Here is a 23,548-nt window from a genome sequence, read left to right on the forward strand (position 1 = left end):
GACAAGTACGTGGAGTACTACTCTTTTCTCTTATTTTTTCTCGGCTTTTTAAATTTTTATATTGTGCGGCTATCTTCTTGTGAAAATGCTACATTTTTTTTCAACTTACCTTTTGATTTTCATTTATACGTTGAAGTTATCTTTTCGATTTACTATACATCTTCTTTAAACTCATGATAAAGTGTAATTAATTCGTTCACCCTTATACCGAAATTAGACATGATCAACCAATATTTAAAAAAAAAAAAATGTTACTCCCTCTAATTCACTATTAATATCTCATTTACTTTTTGGATGTTATTATTAATCTATAAGTTAAAATATAGTCAAGTGGGATATTGTTTGATTCGTCTCATTACAAGGATTATTTATATTAACTTTTCATAATTTTTTATTATGCACAATTAGAAATATTTAAAATTGAATAAGTGCATTGAATAGAATGTATAAAGCAAATAGGACATTAATAGTGAACCGGATGGAGTATATAAAAAGAGTACATAACAAATAACAATCATAATTTGATTTGATTAAATATACTTCATCTTATTAACATAATAATTTGCATCCAATTTTCTCACAGGGCAACATTACAACAAATCGCCAACCACCGTGAGAAAAAAATTACTCCTACTATTTAATAATAAAAACTAAAACCCAAAAAAAAACATGGAATTTTCCTCCAAATATTAAATTTACAAATTCCTCTCAAAACCCATGAAAAAACAAAAAATAATCTCCAAATGGGTTCCCTCTAATTAATCAAGATAATTTAAGAACTCGGAAATTATGGGTTAACCTACTAGCCGAAAAATGATTCCGCTTTCACCATCACTTGTTATACGTCGGGATTCTCCGGCCTTACTCCAATAAAAAAATTAAAAAAAACCCATGATTAATTAGTAGCTTGGATTAATTAATTAATAGAAAAACTATCTAAGAAGCATAGAAGTAAGAGATTCAAAAACATGTTCATCACAAGGGATGGTAAGACCCATTTCATGACAAAAACCAAATTCTTCTTCAGATTGGTGAAGTAAAGTTTGAAATTCAGGCCTACTTAATAAAGAAATTGGAACAATGTATCTTGTTCTATTGAACCCAACATAAACTGCAAAATGCCCTTTTGGTACATCTTCTGGGTACTCATTTTCTTGATTATAACCTTGTTTTTTGCCTAAACTTGAGCACCTTTTGAGTATTTGTTTAAGTACTGCGGTTTGTGGGAGTTTTGCTGGTTTTTTAATGGCCATTTTTGGTGGGGATTGAAGGGTTTTTTGGAGGTGTTATGAGATGAAGAAGGGATGTTTAATGGAGGGATTTTGGTGTTGAGGGAGAGGAAAAGAAGAGAAGGAGAAGTGTATATAAAGAAGAGAAGAGAGGAGAAAGACAGAAAACAGGAGCATGTGGGGTTGTGGGGGTAAAGGACAGACCACGGGTGGGTGGTTTTTGGGTACTTTGATGGCATGAGTTTTGCTTGGAAAATATTTCAACATTGAACAAAGATTTTTTTTTAATAATTAATATTATTAATTTAACATAGTGGAAAGAAAAAGGCAGAATTTATCGGGTTGATGATAATGCTGTTGTGGATATTAATTTATATATAGTAGACTGAGGGAATATATTACATGAGAAAATAGAGTTATTTAAAACAAATTTGATGATTCAATGTTTGTTCGACTTTGTAACTGAATTCGATTTAACTTGACTCAAAACACTTGATATGAAAATAATCTAATAAACACCTCGTGTGACAATCAAACTAAGGATACGTTTTAAACTACAATAGATTCGATTTTTAAAAGATTGAACAAAATAATTTTTCTTAATAAATTGATTTTTCAATTTAAAATTTGCTCATTCTCGATTAAGTTAAAGATGATACTCCTATGCCATATTTAGATCGTAACATTATGTATTTATATGTGGGTGGTTTTTAGATGAAATATTGCTGCTTTAATGAATCAAGGGGAGTATAATGAATTACAACATATATACATGCTTGGTAAATGCTTTCTTTTTAATGACTAGATTGTTTGACTGTTGACTTTTAGGTTATTAGCCGGTTAAAATTGTTAAAAAAAATACGTGTTGAAAATGGTTTTTAAGTTAGCTGATAAGTTGGTCAATGTGAAAAGTACGCTTAAAATACCATTTTTTTATTGGTTTTTAACTTAACTATATCTCTAATAAGTACTAGTTGATAACCAATAACTAATTTTACTATACAAATTCATTAACAATTGAGTTACACTACTAGCTTAACAACAAACAAACATAAAATTTTAACATAAAAAATACTAAAATAGACTAATTGGATGAGTAGAAGGGAATATATATTTAAAGAAAAAAGTTACAAGGGTGAAATTAAGTAATTAAATGAATGGGGAAGGGAGGATCATGAGAATTGAGATAGAGGAGCAAGTATATAGGGAGTGGTTATTGTGTCAAGGAATGTTCCCTTCCTCTAATTTGTTTTCTATTCTATTGGTTCATAATTCTATGAAATATCTAATATTCAATTTTTTGATAATGAAAATTACAAAAAAGGCCACTTTTCCGAATACTATTGGACACAATTTTAGAGTTTCAAGATACTAAGCTTGGATATTCGGTTTTGTCCGCTCTTTTTGTTTGGGATCATTTCCCAATTTGGAACTTTGTCTTTGGCAATTGGCATCCCAATTTACAAAAACTACCTTTAAAAATAAATAGGTTAAAATTAAAAAAAATAATTATAAAAATAGAGTGATAATTCTGATGATAAAGAAACACCTTTTGATGATATAATATATATTGCAGCCTTTTTTTTTGGTTTAGATGATTTTTTATATGGTATCAGAGGTTTATATCACGAATTTGAATTTTATATATACTCTTCTTATAGTGGACTTATTAGTGCTAAGTACCAACATACGCATTTTTAGCTTGAAGATGTACTCCTCTATCTCAGTCTAACAACTTCATTTAGTTTTGACACAAAAACTAAAAAATTGAGTAGAATGAATTAAAATAGTGAAAAAGAAAAAATATAGAGTACTGAAGTTATACCCAAAAAATACAAATAAAAGAAAATCAGCTAAATTACTAAAATAGAAAATAAAGCAAATAGAGCGAGATGGAGAAGGACTGAATTCAAGTGATCAAATAATATATAATTAGAGAAAGAGTTGAATATATTATCATAAAATAAGTTTGTATAAAAAAATAAATAGAGATTTAAGGAGGAGTAAAATCTACAAAGCCATAATAATAAATGTTAAATCCACAAATGGGCAGACTGACATGAATAAAGAGGTGGTCCATTAGATGAAAAAATAGAATGGGAGAAGTAATAAGATAGAAAAAGTAATAAGTAACTACAAACCACTTCTTACTTACTCCTCTCATCCTTTTCTGCTTAATTCAAGAATACAACATGAAGTGTACCTGAGTGTACCTCAACTTGTTCTGTTCTTCACTCTTGATGCTTGTGCATGTACTCTTATGCAACCTAACCTTGACTCTCGTTAGTGGTTCAAAATATACTTTGTATAATTTTCTTTTAACATACCTTAAATTTGAGACCATACATTTTATCAACCCTCAAAAATTATAACCATATTCAGATTAGACTTCCTTTCAACTCAAACACGCGGCTTATTGTATTATTAAATGTGGTGAAAATCAACTTTTAGAAAATACGAATCTTTTTATGGTTTTCACGTGGACTGAATGTATACTCTATTTATTATTGACATTGAAGTATATACCCTGAAAGATTGGAAATATAACCCCAGTATGATTTTCACGCAATTTTTATTTATAGTAATATAATATGAAAGTTACTTAAGTATTATAAAATGATCAAGCAAAGTTCACTTGTAAAAATAGTAGAAATAAAACATAATGTTTTCTTCTACAGATTCTAACTTGTTTTTAAAGAATTGTTTTGTCAGTGTGTAGACTGTAATTATTTTTTATTTTACTTGCGTATTAGCTATTTAATTAGCTCGTCTAGTTTAAAGTTCTGCATTCGTTGCTTTACCTCAATCCGCAATCACATGCTTTCTCTATCTCTATGAATTACCGTTCCTTTTAACTTTAAAATATTTACTTTTATGGAAATAATCTCACCACTTTCTTTTATTTTTTGTGTCTTAATATGACATCCACGTATACAAATTATATTTCTCCATCATTTCTTAATTTTTGTGTCATCTCTTTATTATTATGACTTATTGTGTGAGAAAATGTCACTATAAGTAGCAAGTAAAATGGAACATAGGTAATATTTATATGGTCAATTATGCATTCAAACTCATGAATACAAACCCTCCACGAAACACAAATTTTTACTTTTACCACTTGCAAATGAAGTAAGCTTATCTTTAATTAGGTAAAAAAATAAATAAATGGTAATGCAATTAAACATTCAGACCGATCAGGCATGCAAGTTCATAATAGGGACAGAACAAGCATTGACGCTCACATGTGCGTATATGTACCTAAAAGAAGAGACTTGGTGACCGGCCACATCTCTAAACAAATCTACTTAGAATTTAGAAATTGTGTATCTTCCCCCATACCCTACAATCCAGGGGACACTGACCTCTGTTGCAAGTCCACCCTTGTTACCTAGCTTGTTCATATACCACTAGAAGGATACCATCGTAACACGTATCCACAACAAACACTACGATGGACTTCCGAGGAAAAATAAGTGCTAGTTTCACGATGGAATCTGTGATGCCATTGCTCGTCGCAATATTTCACGATTGTGTTTGCGATAGAATAACCATAACGGATTTTCATCACAAGTCCATAGCTAAAGGCGTTTAGCGATGATCGCGAGGAAATCAAACGTCGCGCTATATGTTTGTTCTGTATATTGTAGTGTACTAATACATCTATACTACTAGTACTAATCATACGATACCATAAGCTATGTACGTGGTTTTGATTTAGGTTTGAATCTCGATTGTGTAATTTAATACTATTATTCATTTTTTTAATTGTTACACACTTACTAGCTTACACGTCTCTCTTTAAAGTAATTACTATCTATAAAAAGTGTAACGGTTTAAAAATCAAAGATATTATTAATGATCTGCTAATCACTTAGTAAGTCGAGTATTTAGTTATTGATATTTGTTTTGTTTTTAGGGATGGTACAAAACTTTCTTATAAATTGACATTATTAATTCCAAGTTAATTAAAAGTTTAAGTGATAATAGTAATTTCAATATACAAAATATATATATATATTCAATACAAATAGCTAGCTCTCCTAATAATATGACTTCTACTCTTGCACGCCTTAGATACGTGTGGCATCAAGTATTAGTCATTGTAGATCACCTAATTATATAATCCATACATTCTTCATATAACATTCCCCATGTGTTGCAAGTTGTATTTCCAAAACCATGAAGCATAGTCCATAAATGGATATATTGAATCAAATTATAAGGCTATTTTCTCTCAACAAACTTTTTTTGAATGTACGTGAAACTATAAAATGTATGAAATTTCCATGACATCACGGGAGGCAAAAGGGTTGTTCTTAGTTTAAGACTTGGATTGTAGTCCCAATATAAATTTGCATTACCACAAAAAATATTCCATATATGACATACCATGAACCTAGGTACCTCAATATGGGTTATATAGATATCTCTTTGATATGAGGCTTTAGGTTTAAACTAAGGAAGATAGTTGATTTCGATTTTTAATGGGCGTTTGACAAAAATAAAGTTATAATTTTATAAGTAGTGTTCTACATCATACACGACAACAATTCTGAATTGATGTATTGGACCTCTTTCTAATATTGAGCCCTATGCACATGTCTACTTTGCCTAGGATTACAAACGGCCATACCTCTTAGATTTTGCAAATGTTACCTCATGATCATCTGGGTTGAGCCGATTAATTCTCAGTTGGTTTAACCATTTGTGGTTCTTTGCCGGTTAAGATAATGGGTTTATCCAATGCAAAAGTTAGTTGTTTTTTTGATTTTTTTAGCTAGAAATGGCTAGGCATAAAACTTTAGCAAGCTGGTTTGTGAATTGTGATGACAATAACCAGAAGCATAGGAGGAAAAGCTTATCTAAATAGCAAGGAAGCCATCCACAAATTCAGTCCACCAAATATGTTTTGCCCAAGTATTTTTGAACCGTGTACCCGAATTGTTGATTTTGAACAATATTTTTGGTGGCCAACTTAATACAAAAATTAAATAATTTTAAAATTTTAAGAGAGTCGAATAATCATTTAAACTAGCTAAGGTTTTTTGCAAATAGACCTTATCGTGTAAATAATGTAAGTATGTAACATAAGTTTTGCTCTTAAGAGATTCTTTGTTATTGTAATAATTGTGTATTTCTGTATTTGTCTAGCTAATAGGTATAATTAATTTGTGTATTTTTTTTTTCTTAAAATTACTTATTAAGAGTTAATGTTTTGAATATTTGTTCATAAACACTAGAGACGGCCTTATATGTATACCGCCAATATTTAATTGATTGGTAACCGTTAATGTTGAATTCTTAATAAAAGCACAAAGAGAATGAAAGAAAATATTATTGTATTGATATTGAATTGTACAACGAACTTACATTTTGATATGAGGATACAACATATATATATATATATATATAGGAAACAGAAACAAACTGACTAAGGTATGCGGAGTTAGTTACACAGCTGTAACAAATTCTTACAATATAACAACCTATATACATCCTAACTAACTAAGGTAGAACTAAGATAGGTGAGTCAGCATTCTTAATCCCTTGAGTAAATGATGATCCTGCTTGTGTTTGATAAGCTCTTGATCTGCACGTGTCGTATGCAAGATGTAGAAGCACCTCAATGATCTATATCCTTAACCCCCCCCCCCCCCAAACTAGGATGGGGTGTAGTCATGCCTAGTTTGCCCAATAATTCTGAAAATTGGTATGAAGGTAAGATCTTAGTTAAGACATCAGCTAGTTGATGTCTGGTAGGTAAGTAGGATAGTTGAATTAATCCTTTCAAAACTTTGTCTCTTATAAAGTGGCAATCAATTTTAATGTGTTTCGTCCTATCATGAAAGACAGTGTTCTTTGCAATATATATTGCTGATTGATTGTCACAGTGAAGTATTATAGGGTTGAGGTTGTGAACTTCTAATTCAGTTAGGAGTCTTATTAGCCAAGAAACTTCTGCAGCTGCAGCTGCCATAGCTCTGTACTCTGCTTCAGAGCTAGACCTTAAAATATTGCTTTCTTTCTTGGATTACCAAGATATTGGAGACTGACCTAGGAGAAGAATGTATCCTGTGATTGACCTCCTAGTATCTGTACATGCTCCCCAATCACTATTAGAGAAGGCCTGTAGAGTTATTTGATTGGTGCTTTCAAGTCTAATCCCTTGTCCACAGGTTGCATAGACATAGTTTAATGTATGTTTGAGGGCTACCAAATGGGAATCCCTTGGTTCTTGCATGAATTTTGGCTTAAAGTTTGCACAATGAAGGACAAATCTGGCCTAGTGTTAGTTAGGAAATTTAGTTTTCCTACTAGGCTTATGTACTGTGTAGGATCATCGATTAGTTTCCCTTCTAAAGCAGATAGCTTTAGGTTGCTGGGTAGTGGTGTTACTAACTTTTAGAAATTCTGAAAGCCACTGTGTGCAAAGAGGTCTTTAGTAAATTCATTCTGATGTAAAACTACACCTGAATTTGTGTATGAAAGGATCATTCATGATTGGTGAATTTTCGATATTTGTTGGTAAAAAGAGTTATATTATAGCAAAATATTCTGATTTTTGATTTTCATAATGAAATGGGAAATGGTATTCATGAAACACCACATCTTTGGATACAGTGACTACCTTGGTTTGAAGGTTATAAACTTTGTATCCCTTTTTATCATTTTGATACCCAATAAAAACACTTCTTTGTGCTCTTTGCGTCAACTTGTGTCTATCTCTTTTCAAGGTGCTTATAAAGCATAAGCAACCAAATACTCTTAAATGACTAAGGTCTGGCTTTTAACCAAACAATTTTTCATAAGGAGTTTTTCCTTTTAATACCAACAAGTGCATTCTATTTATCAAATGTACAACACATTCTACACAATCTCCCTAAAATTTCATGGGTAGATTGGCTTGAAAAAACAATGTTCTAGCTGTTTCAAGGATGTGCCTTTGCTTCCTTTCTACCACCCCATTTTGTTAAGGTGTGTCAGTGCAGCTAGACTCATGTTTCATGCCTTTTTGGATGTAATACTGTACTGCCTCACCGTTAATTAGTTCTTGGGCATTATCAGTGCGTACTCCTTTGACATTCTTTCCTAGCTGTTTTTCTATGAAAGTTACAAATTGTATGAAGACATGTATGAACTCAGAGTTATGTTTAATAAGGTATATCCATGTCATTTTGCTGTAATCATCCACAATAGTTATAAACATATTACAATGTAATCTAGTATGGTATTTAAAGGGTCTCCATATATCAATATATAGGACATCCAAAGGTTTGAAAGATTTACAAAAGGATTTAGGATACACATTTCTGTTTTGTTTTGCCTAAGGAAAAATGGAGCATATATAATCCTCTTATTAACAGCCTTTCCATCTATATCAGGAAATAATAGACGTAATCTGTACATAGGTAGATGGCCTAATCTTAGATTCCAAAGTTTGGCTCTAGTGTCTTGTAATGCAGTTAGGATTGTCCCATTGAAGTCTTCTGTATGATGAGAAATGTCCTTTTTTGTTGTGTCTTGTAAGACATATAAGCCTGATCTTGGTTTACCAAGAAGCCAGGGCTTCTTCATCAACATTTCCTGAATGAAGCATCCATTATTATTGAAAGATATTGAGCATTTAAAGTCAAGGATAAGTTTATTCACAACACTTAAGTTGAATCTGAACTGAGGCACATAAAGAACGCTTTTAAGTACAATACCATTTCTAAGATTGATAGTACCTGTATATTTCACATCAATACTTCTACCATCAGGAATGGTAATAGTGTAACCTTGGTTATTAATCTTCTTGTGATCAGTAAAATTCTCAAGTAACACATATGATTAGAGGCTCCACTATCTATGATCCATTCATAATTATTAAGAGTAATTAGGCAAGTCATACCTGCTAGTTGTGTGGTATTGTCTGCTTGATTTCCTTGTTTATTTAAAAGGTCTAGCAACTGCTGGTACTGTGAGGTGGTGAATTTTGCAGTAATTAAACCATCCTCTCCATTATTCATGTTAGCATTTGACCTATCACCATTTCTTTTCCACGAATTATTCTTGAAATTTGTAGGATATCCTACAATCTTCCAACACTTATCTTTATTGTGTCCATTAATTTTGCACATATCACAGTAAAGATGTTGTTTCTTGGTTCTGTTACTATCAAAATCATTCTTCCTTGCACTTCTATCTTGATACTTTCTCTTCTCTACTCTGCAAGCCAATGTGTCATTGTTCTCCGCAGCACTTAGGCCTAGGTGAGTTTCTTCTTGTTGGAGAATTCTATAAGCCTGCGCAGATGTTGGTAGCTCTGCCATCATGATCATATTAGTGCATACCTGATTATATTTTTTTTTATCCAGCCTCATCAAGAAATTGATTGCCTATTGTTCTATTGCACCTTATAGCACTCCTTGGCTATTTCACATGTGCATGATGAAGCTGCAGCACAGGAGCAAACAAGAATGGGGTTTAAAGAATCCAATTCATCCCATATAGTTTTGATTTTGGTAAAAAATTCAGCTATCTTCATATTAGGTGTTTGCACAAGATTATTTAACTCTTCTTGGAGAGAATATAATTGTGCATTGGAGCTTTGCCCATATCTCTCATTCAACTCATTCCAAATGTCCTTTGTTGTTTTATAGAAAAGAACACTCTTGGCTATTGATTCTTCTTGTTTACCCTTTCCCAAGCACGTTCAGCAGAGTTCTGACTTAGTTTAGGCAAACTTCCATCAACAAAACCTAATTTGTTCTTCCATCTTAGGGTTATGATCTTAACCCTTTTCCAATCTACAAACCCAGAACCAAAAAAGGTGATGTTGATCAATTTTTTTCTTAAATCAGAGGGATGCAAGTAATATACTAATCCTGGATTCATAGTAGGATCTGTTGATGTCTGACCATTGTTGATATTGCTATTTACCATGGTGTGTTTACAGGAACGAAATAATATAAGGTTGAAGAAGGACAGAAGGGATGTTTCTTGAATTCTTTTTTACTGCTCTGATACCATGTTGAATTCTTGATAAAAGCACAGAGAGAATGAAAGAAAAGATTGTTGTATTGATATTGAATTGTATAATTTACATTTTGATATGAGGATACAACATATATATATATATATATATATATATATATATATATATATATATATATATATATATATATATATATATATATATATAGGAAATAGAAATAAACTGACTAAGCTATGAGGAGTTAGTTACACAGCTGTAACAAACTCTTACAATATAACAACCTATATCCTAACTAAGGTAGAACTAAGATAGGTGAGTCAACATTCTTGATCCCTTGAGTAAATGATGATCCTGCTTGTGTTTGATAAACTCTTGATCTGCACGTGTTGTGTGCAAGGTGTAGAAGCACCTCAATGATCTATATTCTTAATAGTTAACAAAACTGTCAATATTTGAAGGTATTTTTGTGGCAAGTTTTTGATTTTTATACAAAAAAAAGTATTTGACTTTAGACTTTATACAAGCAATTAATTAGTTGATCCAACGAGATGAGAAAACTAATATCTGAAAAAGAGAGATAGTGATTTATCTCTAACACGGATTTTGCTATACTTTCAACTTAATCCAACCCATGAGATCTGTTATATTTTATTTTTAGTCATGACCAATATTTTTTTAATTCTCATTCACATTGCTCTCACCTTCCTATAAAATATCAATTTTCTTGTTTTCTTTTGTATTTCACCGTATGTATTTGTAGCAAATTTTATGGGACGGATATCTAAGGGTATGATGAGCTTAAAGGTGCATTCGTACGTTGTAGGACTGGTCCATACGTTTGCGCACAAAAGCAGAAATCCCATGTTCTATGATTCATATTGTTTTGCAAATTCGTAGATAACAGTCGATAGAATAAGATAAAAAGAGTATCCCACCATTCCAACATGAACAAAAACATAACCACTACACATTTTGTACAGATTCTTTTTTCATTTTTTAATAGGAATTTTATTTTCATTTATTATTCTTCTTTAATTAGTTAGATTTATAATTTTATCTTAAATTTATATAAAAAAATGTGATAAATTGAATAAGAAGACAGAATTGTCATTTTATCTAACACCAATTTTGTTACTTTAACTGACTACAATTACAATTTTAATTCAAGTAATTTTACATTGAATTACTCAATCTTTAGGGGATCTTATGTCGTATATTAAAAGGGTCACGGTTATTATCCAAACAAACAAATTAAAAGGCATGGGTTCAAACTCTCAACCTCTTGTTTAGAATATTCTTCTATACTCTTCAATATTTACAATCTAAACCACATTTTTTTAATGTAAAATATATAATGTTTTAATTTTATAAAATGACCCAAAAAAATTTCAAGGGGTGGGCCTCTTCCGACCCCAAAGAAGAGCCACCCCTAAATATTCTCTAATATAACACATTGTCGAAAATTTACTGCTGAAAATAATCAACAACAAAAATAATGTCCAAGCATTAATCTCATAAGACTGTGGTTAGTTAATGAACTAATACATCGGTTTTAATGTAGAGAACGCCTCCATAAGAATCAATTTTAATTTGTAATCATAAAATATAACTAAGTTTTATTAAATTGGTCGACGGATGATGAAAAAATTGTGACATATATAAAAGGTAAAAAGATAAAACTTACTTTTAAAGCGAAAAATTTAGGATTGTTGCACATCACATGAAGCACCCATGTTACATTTGGATTTATTGAAGATGGTAAAAGTGCATGAGCAAATAAAAGACAACATAGTAACAACAACAATGAACAATAACCTTTTTGGCTTTGGCTATGTAATTTAACTACCCTTTATCTTCCTTTTGACTCAATTTTCCCTTTTGCTGATTCAACCAAGTAATGAAAAAAGGGCTATTTAGATGTCTAGTCTCTTAGCTTCTTTCTTGATCATATACGTATGCTCACATGCCCCTTACCTCAAAAGCAGAGGTATATAAAAAATATCTAATTATCCGACATTTACTCAATCTTATAATCGAAATCAATTCGACCCTATTTTAAATATAAATTTGTAGTTATGTAAAAAGCAACGTGGACACAAGGCTCGATTTTAAATCAATCCAAAATACCTGACCCGAAATCCACCGATGACACGAATGAACACATCTACTCAAAAGTGTTGCTACAATGAAAGCATTGTGTAACTAATTATAGCTTTGGAAGACGTTTTTGTTGTTACAAGGACTTATCATTTAGCTTTAATGGAATACTGTTTATCTTTTTAGTATGAGCGAGGATGACCACAATAGATATGTCACCGATAAACTTATGTATTCGATAGAAAATGAGCAAAATATGCAATAATATCTAAGTTATAATTTATTTTACATTTTTCTAAATTTTGAGGCCTAAAAAGCAACCTAAACAACTGAATAAAAGTAATGTAAACTAATGTTTAAGATCTATATTTTATAGCGTCGTGTACAATCAAATATTTTATATGTGTTCAGAACCAATCACGTCCACCAAATATGAATTTAAATTCAAAGAAGTATCTTTTAAATGTGTGTCCCTGATCAATAATTTAATGTAAAAGTAGGGACAAATAAGTGTAACTAAGAACTAAGTAGAAATAGTAGAATGGTTCAAGTGTTATGCTAGTAAGAGGCAAGATGGACCAAACCAGGGTGGATTATTGGTTGAAAAAGGGTACAAACCACACTGTTTATAATCTCAACCTTTGATTTTAGACACACAAAATTAATACTTATATAATGTGGACTGTTTTGAGCTGTCTTTGTCTTCAAATACCTTAATATCTACCTCCCAATTACCATCTTATTCTAATCTTTAGGATTATAGTTCCAGTAATGTGTTAAGGTTCATCTCTATTCTAATTATTTCTTCCGAAAACTGACTCGATAATCGACTATTTTGATTAGTATAGGCCTGATTTCAAAATCGGCTTTTATGTTGATTATTTGGCTGACTTTTGGTTTGTTTATTGGTCAAAAAGCGAAAAAACTTGTTTGAAGAATGAATTCTAAGCCAGAATGAAATTTTGTGTTAGAAAGCTTTTTCTCAAATATCTATGTTTATAACTTTAAATTTGCTATATTACATAAGAGCGCTTTTTGATGTAGCAAATTTCAAAAGACATATGAAGTAGCCAACAATAAAAAAGTTTAGAACTAATAAAAGTAATGCTTTTAGTTATTTAAACAAGTTAGGTGAATCGGCCAATAAATAACAATAAATGATCCTAGTCTCTTACTATTTTAAAGGAAAATTTGGTGACAATTAGATGTGGAGGTAGAGGATGAAAGCTACAAATCATGGACTCAAGCTGGGGACACTTGACAATTGAGAATAGTAATGTTGGGTCTTTGTGTTTTTTAAGGGTTTCCTAATTTTTGAGGCAATGCCAAATATAACAATAGTGACTAAACAGACAACTTAATAAAAATTTATATTAAAAGATTTTTGTAATTGCATAATTTTTGTGTGTTATTATTAATATACTTCTGAAATTTAATCTTAAAAGTTTTCACGTTAGTAATCTAAGTGGAACGGAGGAGTAAGATCACAACAAGCTATTGAAAGCAATAAATACTACTCCCTCCTATTCATCTTAAGTGTTTTATTTACTTTATGCACTCTATCCAATGCACTTATTCAATTCTTAATAAATCGAGTTATGTATAATTAAAAATTATAAAAAGTTGATATTAATAATCTTTACATCAAAACGAATCAAATAAGATCCCACATGACTATGTTAACTTATAGATTAATAATAAAATGCAATTTAAGAGTAATAAATGAACAGTATCTCAAAAGTAAATGGGACACCTAAGCTGAATAGGAGAGAGTATATTGTTATTGATATTGTGAATATTAACTTTTAACTTATTGCTGGTGAAACTGTACAAAAATGAGTTTAGTAAATGACTTTTAAGCTCGTTAAATAGTTCACTATTAAGCTAAACTCAAAAAGTTGATTGAAGAAGCCAACTACAACGACGATTACCAAACACCCCTATAATCATCGACTTTATCGAACAACAAAAATAAAAATGGAATGCCAACAACCAATCTCAATAATTGATATCTCTAGTAAAATTAAAATACATCAAAAAAATTAACAATTAAATCAAAATCAAATATCAATCAGCATTGAAGAACAACACATGCAAAAGCCGAGCTAGTCTCCGAGCAGAGGATTTCTCAACAACCTACGCTAGCTTAATCAACAAGAAAGCCTTTTATGGTTCGAGCAGTGTTGTTAAGGCGGTAACATTTGACGCATCTACGCAGATATGGTAGCAGGCTGCTTAGATTCCTCTTCTTGTAGACTCGCGTAATAATTGACCAATACCTTCCATCCTCCAGGGCACATAAAACCATCAGGCGGGTTCTCTCCCGTTCGTGCAAAAGTTCGCATCTGAAATATTACCGAAGTTGAACAAACAAGTTACAAGAATGAATAACAAGATATCAGGTAGTCAAGAGAGTTCTGAGCACCATTCCAACTCCGATAATGAGAAAGATTTCACCATTTTAACTGGCTAGTATCACAAACCATATCATTAGAAGAGTAGATTGAAAGAGAAAAATGGTCATTATGCTCCTAAAGAAATCCTCCCGAAAAGTGATTACCGATATCCCACAATTAAAAAAGCTTAATTTCAAAGATGAATGTGTTATCAAATAGCCTTGATTTCTAATCTTATGGCTCATGATATTTGCTATCAATGGTCAATCGAAATTACCTCTTTGATGTCACCAACAATGGTAAGATTGCATACATCTGACTCCCAACCCGCCTATGTAAGAGCCACTTAAAGGCATTGGGGTAACAGAATGTTGTTGTATTTATACTTATCAATGATATTTAAACTTATTTTGTGTCGGTACTGTGTCTACAAGCAAAAAGAAGCGGGACACCAAGATGAGAAACAGAAACATGTAAGGACAGATGATTCTAGCCTCACCTAAATAGTCCCACCTCACTTAAACTAAACACCCCACATATTTTTCTTTGCTTTTAATTAGGAAAGAAAATTAGAGCCATTATGGCTTTTATCATGCGAATCGAGTCAAATCTGCCTCCGTTAATCCACCTATCAATCTTATATTCGCCAAGAAAATTGATCTGCTGATTCAAAACAAATTCTATCTAAGCAGATTAGTGAGCTCCAAATTTTTTCTGAAGGTACGGCCCATTGACTAAGCTAAAATCCCAACTCACGCATTGACATAAGAAGCATTGCATCAGATAAGTCATTTCCGACAGTACTCGAGAAAGAGCATCCTTCACTAGGCCAAGATCAAGTATTACCATTTTACGACAGGTTTGGAAAATTACCTTGGTTCCAGAAATGAAGAGGAAATCTTTTGCACGAGAAGGTTCAAAGAACGACATTTTCTTTGCAACAGTATCATATGCTGCTACCTGCACGATGATTTACTCTTTAGAGGTCTGGTGAATCTAAAAAAATCATACATAATACAGCAAAATCATTTTATAATTATCAGCAAAATAGCCCCATACATCTCTTAGATAATAAAAATCAAAGAACATACTGCACAATTTTCAGACTGACCCAAAAAGACAGAAAAATGGGCCGGGGCCCGGTATATATACTGGCAGGAGCTACTTTTGTGAGAGATCGTTTCTCAGTGAGTCGACCTCAAAACAACAATCCCATATGCTAATATTTATGTTAGTTGGACTATTCCGTCTCACACAAGAATTTGTGTACAGGCAAAAGACAATTTGAGACATAAAATAGTACAAACAACAAAAACAAATAAGGCAAACTTCAAAGACCAAAATAGCAAGTTTTAATATTAAATCAAGGCAATAGCACACATGACATTTATGTATGCTTTCCGCTGCTGAAACAAAACATGGATCATTTTCTTATAGTTACCAACATGGGTCCAAAATGGCAGTTCAAACATATTATCGATAAACCGGCTTGTAGGGTGTTGGATCAGCATATACATTCAGTTTCGAAAAACATAAAGAAAAATCGGATGATGAAAAGACAATTTTAGCATGCCAATGGGAAAAACTTTTAAGACCACAGAATGTAGGAGAAAAATATAAATCTGACAGAAAAAAGCAAATCATGACCCACCCTGAAAGGTAGAATGTTCAACTTCTCGAGTCCAGGTGCCATGCTCAACACTTTCTTTCCGTGATCAGGATCATAGAGATCTCTCTTCTCTGTTGGGTGACCCATACCGGCAGGATCACGACCCACAATGTAAAAATTAGCGCCAGCATTAATCCGTGCTTTGGCGTGCCACTGTACTTCAGTTGGACCAGCGTAATGCATGGGAGATGGGAAAATGGACACAACAGTAGTCTCGGGATCAAGAACTCCATCTTCTAAAACCTAGATAAAAGGAATGACAAAAAACCTTCAGAAGATTAAAAAAACTGAGTATTATGTTCGCCAAGTGTATTGTCATCTTGTAAAATGTCAGTTGCACAAATCTCCGAACTTTAAACCTTCGTCTGCATAAACCAATAGATCATTTCTTGTGATCGTCCACTTGGGTAAGGGACACCCCCGCGAGTATTGATTTTTGGTTCATGGGATGTGACAAAGGTTTACTCGGACCGCTTACCCTCCTCCTTTATCCGGGCTAGGGACCGGCAATGAGTGACGAGCATAAGAAAACATTTAATAATTATGGCGTCAAAGCAGAATCAAATCGGTTGTGTACTACGTGCATTCTAATCCTACGGAAAAAAAAGAATGCAAGAGAAAAGATCCAAACTTGTACTCGAAGCATTACATGATTAAGGCCCAGTTTTCCTGAACACTTTGAGTATAAGCTTGGATTTTTACCGGGAGACTTGTTACCTTGCTATGTTGCTCCATTCGGACATCCAAGGGCACATCATCAGCCTTTGTGAAACCTCCCAAAGGATGCAACAAGAGAATTGGGTTCTTGTACCCCATATCCAACAGCCTTCTACGTGTATCATTCATCAACAATGCATGCCCATTATGAACTGGATTTCTAAGTTGAAAGGCAAAAACTGCATCGGCTTCACGTCTATCAAACTCCTTACGGAGAGCTTTAGGAGAAATCCTGTAGTGATCAAGACCATCATTGTATTTAATTTCTTTTAGTACTTCCAGGTCTCCGCCTATGAGCCAATTTCCAGCAGGCGTAATTACCTCCTCAACATAGGGCAACCCTGGAGCCGTTGTTCCCCAAGTTCTTGCTATTCTTTCCTCCTTATTGTGTTTGTAAATCTCAATGCTACAAAAAGTGACAATCAAACACTTAATTAGAAGGAACAATCAATGAATCAATAACAATGACAAAGGTAAATGTTTTCATCTCCGGTTGAAAGATGACAAAGGCATATGATGAGAGTTCGGTAAATAGCAAAAATAAGCTTCTTCCAATTTTTGTGGTTTATTAATTAAGCTTGCAATAACCCAAGTGTAGTGAGTTTTGATATAAATCCGTCACTAGGAACCCCATGTTAGCGTGAGTAGTTATGACTTTTTGGTCCTAGAAATCAGACATCCAAGCGAGAGGAAAAAAGCATTAAAGATCAAGCAACTGGAGCAGGGAATGAGTGGAACATCAATAGCGATTCATTTTTTTCGTCCAACGATAGCCGGTCTTAAAAGAGATGATTGAAGTGATGATTTTTCAATTTCTTTTGTATTTTGAATTTGCATCTAGCTCTATTATGACTTTGTCCTTATCTGTATCAGCTTAACATGAGAATATTAGAGTGATTAGTGAAGGAAAATAAACATCGAGTTTATCTTGAAATGAGTGTCTCAATACTTTGTCCTTAAAGCAACTATTAGTGTGTTTTAGTAGCTTTAAGATTCATAAACCAATTTGAATGTCTTATTTGGTTATATTAAATTTAAGACCATGAACCAAAACAAATTAACAAACAACATGTAAGATATAACAAAGCATATTTTCCAATCAACCCTATCTAGCATCATATCTACAAGACTACAATGTCGATAATGTCAAGTCCTTCATTCAACATATGAAGCCGGCTACATGAACCAAAGAGAATCGATGTGATAGATAGTTGGTACCAAAGGTTATACTTCATTTGACTCAATCTAATATTAATCTTTAACTAAGAAAATCAATTCTAATAATCATCCACAAATATTTTCTTTTATTCGTTCCTATTTATTGTCATTACTCTTGAAAATCCCAATTCTTTCTATCATTTTGACTTGACTCATGTACCTCTTCCTCCTATAAATTCCTCAAAATTCTAAACTTTAACTTTTCCAATTGGCGCATTTTCAATCATCTTTGCACGTGAACAAACCAAGAAACAATTTTCTCTCATAAATATGTCCAGTTGTCCACTTATCTATCTTAAGGCCTATTTAAATTAATTTTTAATAAAAAATTTTGTTCAAAGAAGTTTAATTCAAAAAAAATAAGATTAGAGATGTCGCTTACAAGAGTTGGAACAAATAACCTTAAGAAATCACTGTTGTACCACTAAGAAAATCATTTCTAATGATTGTCCACATACATTCTTCTCCTCCCTTCATTCCTACCTATTGCGATATCCATTCATTCCTAAATAAAAATTTTATTAAATTAATCTAGCACCTACATTATTTTACTTAGATCAAAAAGCATAATTTATTGTATTGACAGAACAATTAGTTTCAACCAGAATGATGCTTTAATTAGCCTATTAGTTTGATAAGGAGATAGTAAATTGTTCTCTAAATCACTCAGATTATCAAAATCAATCTAGCACCCACATTATTATACTTAATTTTAAAAAGCATATTTTAACGTATTGGCTGAATAATGAGTTTCGACCAGAGTAATAGTTGTTCTCAAAAGCACTTGCATCTAGAACTACTATCGAAGTTATTTCCTGGTAATACCTCATTTGCTGGCTCTCTTTTAACCCTTAGTCCAGAATACTCAGTCCATAGTGAAAACTATGAAGGACAAGATGCATGTCGAATGACAATCTGATTCCTAACTCAAGCATTTCAAATCACTTCTTGCAAACATACTATTAGTCGTCTTTGTTAGGAAAGTAAAGGTTACGAATTTATCAAGTGTGAGGTATCTCAAAAATTCTTAGAACCCTACATAATGCCACTGCAAAGTATAGCCAAAAACGGTTGTGAGTTATATAAACATGTCGTCTACGAATAAGGACAATGCCAACATGCAAAAGGTTTCAAAATTTTAACTACATACTAGCTTTCTCTAGTCAGAGTCTTGGCCTCAAGTCCCAGATGCAAAGATATGATTTCACTTTCAAAAGTTTTGTTTCCGTGTGTGGAAAAAACCCAATTTTGGTGTTTTGTAAAGATATGGTTGCATGTAGTATATGACTATTTGCAAGAATTCTAAAGTAATCATTGATTAGTCATTGCTCACAATACAATCATCCATCTCATAGATGCACTACCTTTAAAAGGAGAGAAACCCGAATCCCAACATTTGCAAACAAAAGAAGCCAATGCTAACTCAGCATACTTCAATTATATGAAAGGAAAAGGGGGTGCTAAGGGGTGAATAGTTGCACATAGTAACAATTTTTTGTCTTCTGTTGAGGGGCTGCATTCTGTTGTGCTGTGGGTACTTATCCACGACTTTCAAAATACTATGACAATACGATGGAGAAAAGACTCCGCCCCCTAACACTTTCAATTACAACAGAAGGTCATGACATAAATAATCCGAAAGGAGGTCAAGATAAAATAAACTGAATAAAATATCCAGAGGACTGTAAAGGACAATGAGTATTGGAACATCTAATGAACTCATAACCTGATTGTTCCACAGCAAGAGCACAACTCCTGTCATAGAATATTAGATTCATACTATTACCACAATTTTTCATGTAGTATAACAATCCCATCACTTTCAAATGCAAGTCGTTGAATTATTAAGTTCTTATCTGTCAAATGTTACATCATCCATCTTTTTTGTAACCATCAATTATCTTATTTGGAAAGCATATTCATGCCCATTAGTCAATTATCAAAGGCAAAAAATTCTAGATTTCAAAATCGATAAAGACAACATTTTTAACCAAAAACATACAACGATGAGCAAATTTACTCTAATGAGAATGAGATATAGTCCAAGCACATTTATTCAGAAAAACAAAAAAGGGCAAGACTATATCTTTTGGAAGAGAATGTTTAGTTATATGATTATATCTCCACTTACTTTTATAGCATTTAGGGCTCAATATTTAAAACAGAGATCTGGGTTGCGTTTCCATTTCGTTTCTCATATCAAATTGAATCTCGTTTTGTGTAACTGTGATCTGGGTATTCAAGTATGGGTGTGGAGTTGAAGCTATCCTCTTGTTCAAGAAGATTTTAGCTAATAAATAAAAAACTAATTGCTTCACTTATGAGTTATTATAGCATTATTGCTACCTGCACTCACGTCTTAGGGTGAGGAACCTCTTGAACAAGGATCAATAGTGCATGCTTGAATCAATGTGTTATCAAGCTTGGATATGCGGGTGCTTCTTTGATTTTCAATAGAGCAAAAACCTGATAAAATTGTCTACAAATCAATTGTTGTTTGATGCTGTCATAACCTCTAGAATGAAGATTGGACAGTAATGGTAGAAATCTGTTGTTTATGGTGAAAATTTGTTGGATGGTAATGGTGGACAGCATGGAAAAGAGTTTAATTACCCAATAAATTATTAATCAGCATCATCAATTCATCATCATCATCATCCCAATAAGTCCCGCCCAAGGCGAGGTCTAGGAAGGGCGGGAAAGAAGGCAGACCAATACCCTCATCACGAGGAGGTTCCAATCGATGGAAGCCCCTTAACTCGAGTTATTGATCAAAACACTTAATTAACACAAACTCTCAACAGGCCACAGCCAAGCTTCAACAATGAAATATACTTCTATAATATCAAATAGCAAGTTAATTATAATAAAAGGTTGACTTACCAACATCATCCGGAAGACATGCTAAGTAAGCAAATAAAAATTCAAACTTGACAATTATTAAAATAAAAAAATTCATGAAAAATAAAGCATAAACTAAGCACAAAAAACAAGCAGAAACCCCTGAAAGAATAAAAATGGAATAGAACAAGCAGAAACAAAAGTTACAAACCTTCTTAAAATGGCAACTAAATCTCCATTAGGGCCAACCAAAGAAACATTAGATGAAGAACCAATTTGCTCTTTTGTTTGATCATCAATGGCCAAAACAATGGGTAATGACATATTTACAATAGACCCATCTTGCATTCTCAAAGAATTAAAATGCAAACTTTGCAAATATTCATTTTCTCTCATAAATCCTTTTAGAGGACTAGCCCATCCTTCACTAAGAACATGAACCCATTCTAAATCAATCTTTGTTAAACTAACTTTAGGCAATGATTCAGCCTCTACAACCTTCAAATTTCTCCCAATTTCAGGCACCAAAAGATCAACCAATGAACCCCCATCTGGGTCAATCAAAGAACTTTTGATAACCATAGTTGAGTTTTGTGTTTGAGAGGTAGACATTGATGACATTTTCTTAGGAAAAACAACAAGGGGTCTTAATGGGTTTGTTTGGTATATGCAATTAGGGAGATTTTTGGTGGGATTTTGTAATTTGGGTTGAGAAAAATAACTTGGGTAGTTTGAAATGTGTAATCTAATGGTTAAAGACATGATTTTTTGTACCAAGATTGAAGCTTTGTTTGGAAAAATGGGGTATTTTGGGGTTGGAATGAAGAGAGAAGTACGAATTTGTTGGGATTATTGGGGAATGTAGAAGGGATTGTATTAAGTATAGATTCGCAAATGGGGTGACCATTTCTTTGTTTGTGGATGAATATGGCATATCAAAGGCTATCCACACATTGAATTTTGGTGGTTGTTTCCTTTAGCAAAGAAGAACCATATACCACTTTTAAAGTGCAGTAGATGCTTGTTGACCACTTGACTATAATCATTGTTGGGCCACTTCCACTTGTGTATACTCTTTGGTTTTCTATACTATTGCATCACCACAAACCACATAGATTTATGCTAGTGCACCTTTAGGAATACTTCCTTTCTTATGTGAAATTGTTATGTCAAATGTGCATACTACAAAATATAAATCGATTTATAAGGGATATAAAAAGGTTTAAAATCAAAAATTTTTAAAGATAAAGAACCGAAATGAACAGGAGTGCATGAGTAAAAAATAATATGAGTTATGATTTACAGGTTATGATGATTAAAAATCGAAATAAATGGAAAAATTATTATTGTGTGTGACCACGAAACTCGTACTAATTCATGTAACTATCTACAATCTTTTTTCGGTTAAGTTTTTGTGATTTTTCTTGGTAATGATGGCTGAAATAATAGAAGTACGATATAATAAACAAGTATAAAGAAAATTGCGAAGTTGACTTTAAAGTCGCTCAAAGTTTTAATCTTTGCCTTTGAGTCTTGAGATCTCCGTTATAACATGACATTTTAATAAGATTGGGCAAGATCTAGAAATTGGAGATTATTTTGTTTTACCACTAATCCGACTCAAATAAGTTGTTTAGCGAATAGATAATCTATTAATTAAATTAAGAGATATTGTCAATTATAAGAATATATCGAAATAAATGAATGATTTAAAATAAAGACTATTTTAAGGGATATCTATACAATGGATCCAACTAAATGATTAGTTGTTTTTTTTTTCATCCTATCAGCAATTCATGATTGTTAAATACAACCCCTTAAGCAAGTATTCCAAATTAAAACTGCTCTCAAAAATTTCTATGAATCTAACTCATACCCATAAAAAAATGAAAAGAATACATTTTAATCTTTCACTTTCAAACGGAATTTAATATTGCACAAAAAACCATCTTTAAATATAACTAATATATTATACATCAAATATTTGATAAAATTATACTCATATTTAACAAGAGAAACTTTTACATGATTTTTCATCTATATCTATAAGTTAAATTACATCCACGTGAGATATTGTTATATTCGTCTTGACATATAAAATTTAATTATGTTCTTTATATTTTTATGATTTTTTTTTTCAGATTTTGAGTCCTAAACACACATTTTAAAATTTGTAGAAAAAAGTAAAAAGAACATCAAGAGGAACGAATGGATTAGCAGCTATTAAGAAGTAGTTAAATATGGATAGATTTACCTTTTGTTTCATGTAACTGTATTGGTAAATTTAAGCTTATATTAAGCTTGTATAAATATAATATATTATCTTCATTTTTGAAATACTTGCACTTTATTATGTTATATTATATATGTGATAAAATGTCGCTATCAGTTACAAGTATAA

General features: G+C 32.2%; 2 protein-coding genes across 2 annotated transcripts; both read right to left on the reverse strand.

The window, feature by feature from the left end:
• Nucleotides 1-794: 794 nt before the first annotated feature.
• On the reverse strand, nt 795-1,369 carry LOC130810400 (protein SMALL AUXIN UP-REGULATED RNA 51-like). Its single transcript, XM_057676443.1, has one exon. It carries the CDS (start codon nt 1,251-1,253, stop codon nt 933-935), a length of 321 nt encoding a protein of 106 aa, XP_057532426.1. The 5' UTR covers nt 1,254-1,369; the 3' UTR covers nt 795-932.
• Nucleotides 1,370-14,070: 12,701 nt separating this feature from the next.
• On the reverse strand, nt 14,071-22,216 carry LOC130810356 (ATP sulfurylase 2). Its single transcript, XM_057676380.1, has 5 exons — nt 21,359-22,216; nt 17,089-17,494; nt 16,354-16,614; nt 15,576-15,662; nt 14,071-14,651 (listed from the first exon to the last, which is right to left on the reverse strand). Exons 1-5 carry the CDS (start codon nt 21,907-21,909, stop codon nt 14,517-14,519), a joined length of 1,440 nt encoding a protein of 479 aa, XP_057532363.1. The 5' UTR covers nt 21,910-22,216; the 3' UTR covers nt 14,071-14,516.
• Between the last annotated feature and the right edge of the window lie 1,332 nt (nt 22,217-23,548).

This window comes from Amaranthus tricolor, chromosome 4 (assembly GCF_026212465.1).
Source record: "Amaranthus tricolor cultivar Red isolate AtriRed21 chromosome 4, ASM2621246v1, whole genome shotgun sequence".
Taxonomy (NCBI): Eukaryota; Viridiplantae; Streptophyta; class Magnoliopsida; order Caryophyllales; family Amaranthaceae; genus Amaranthus; species Amaranthus tricolor.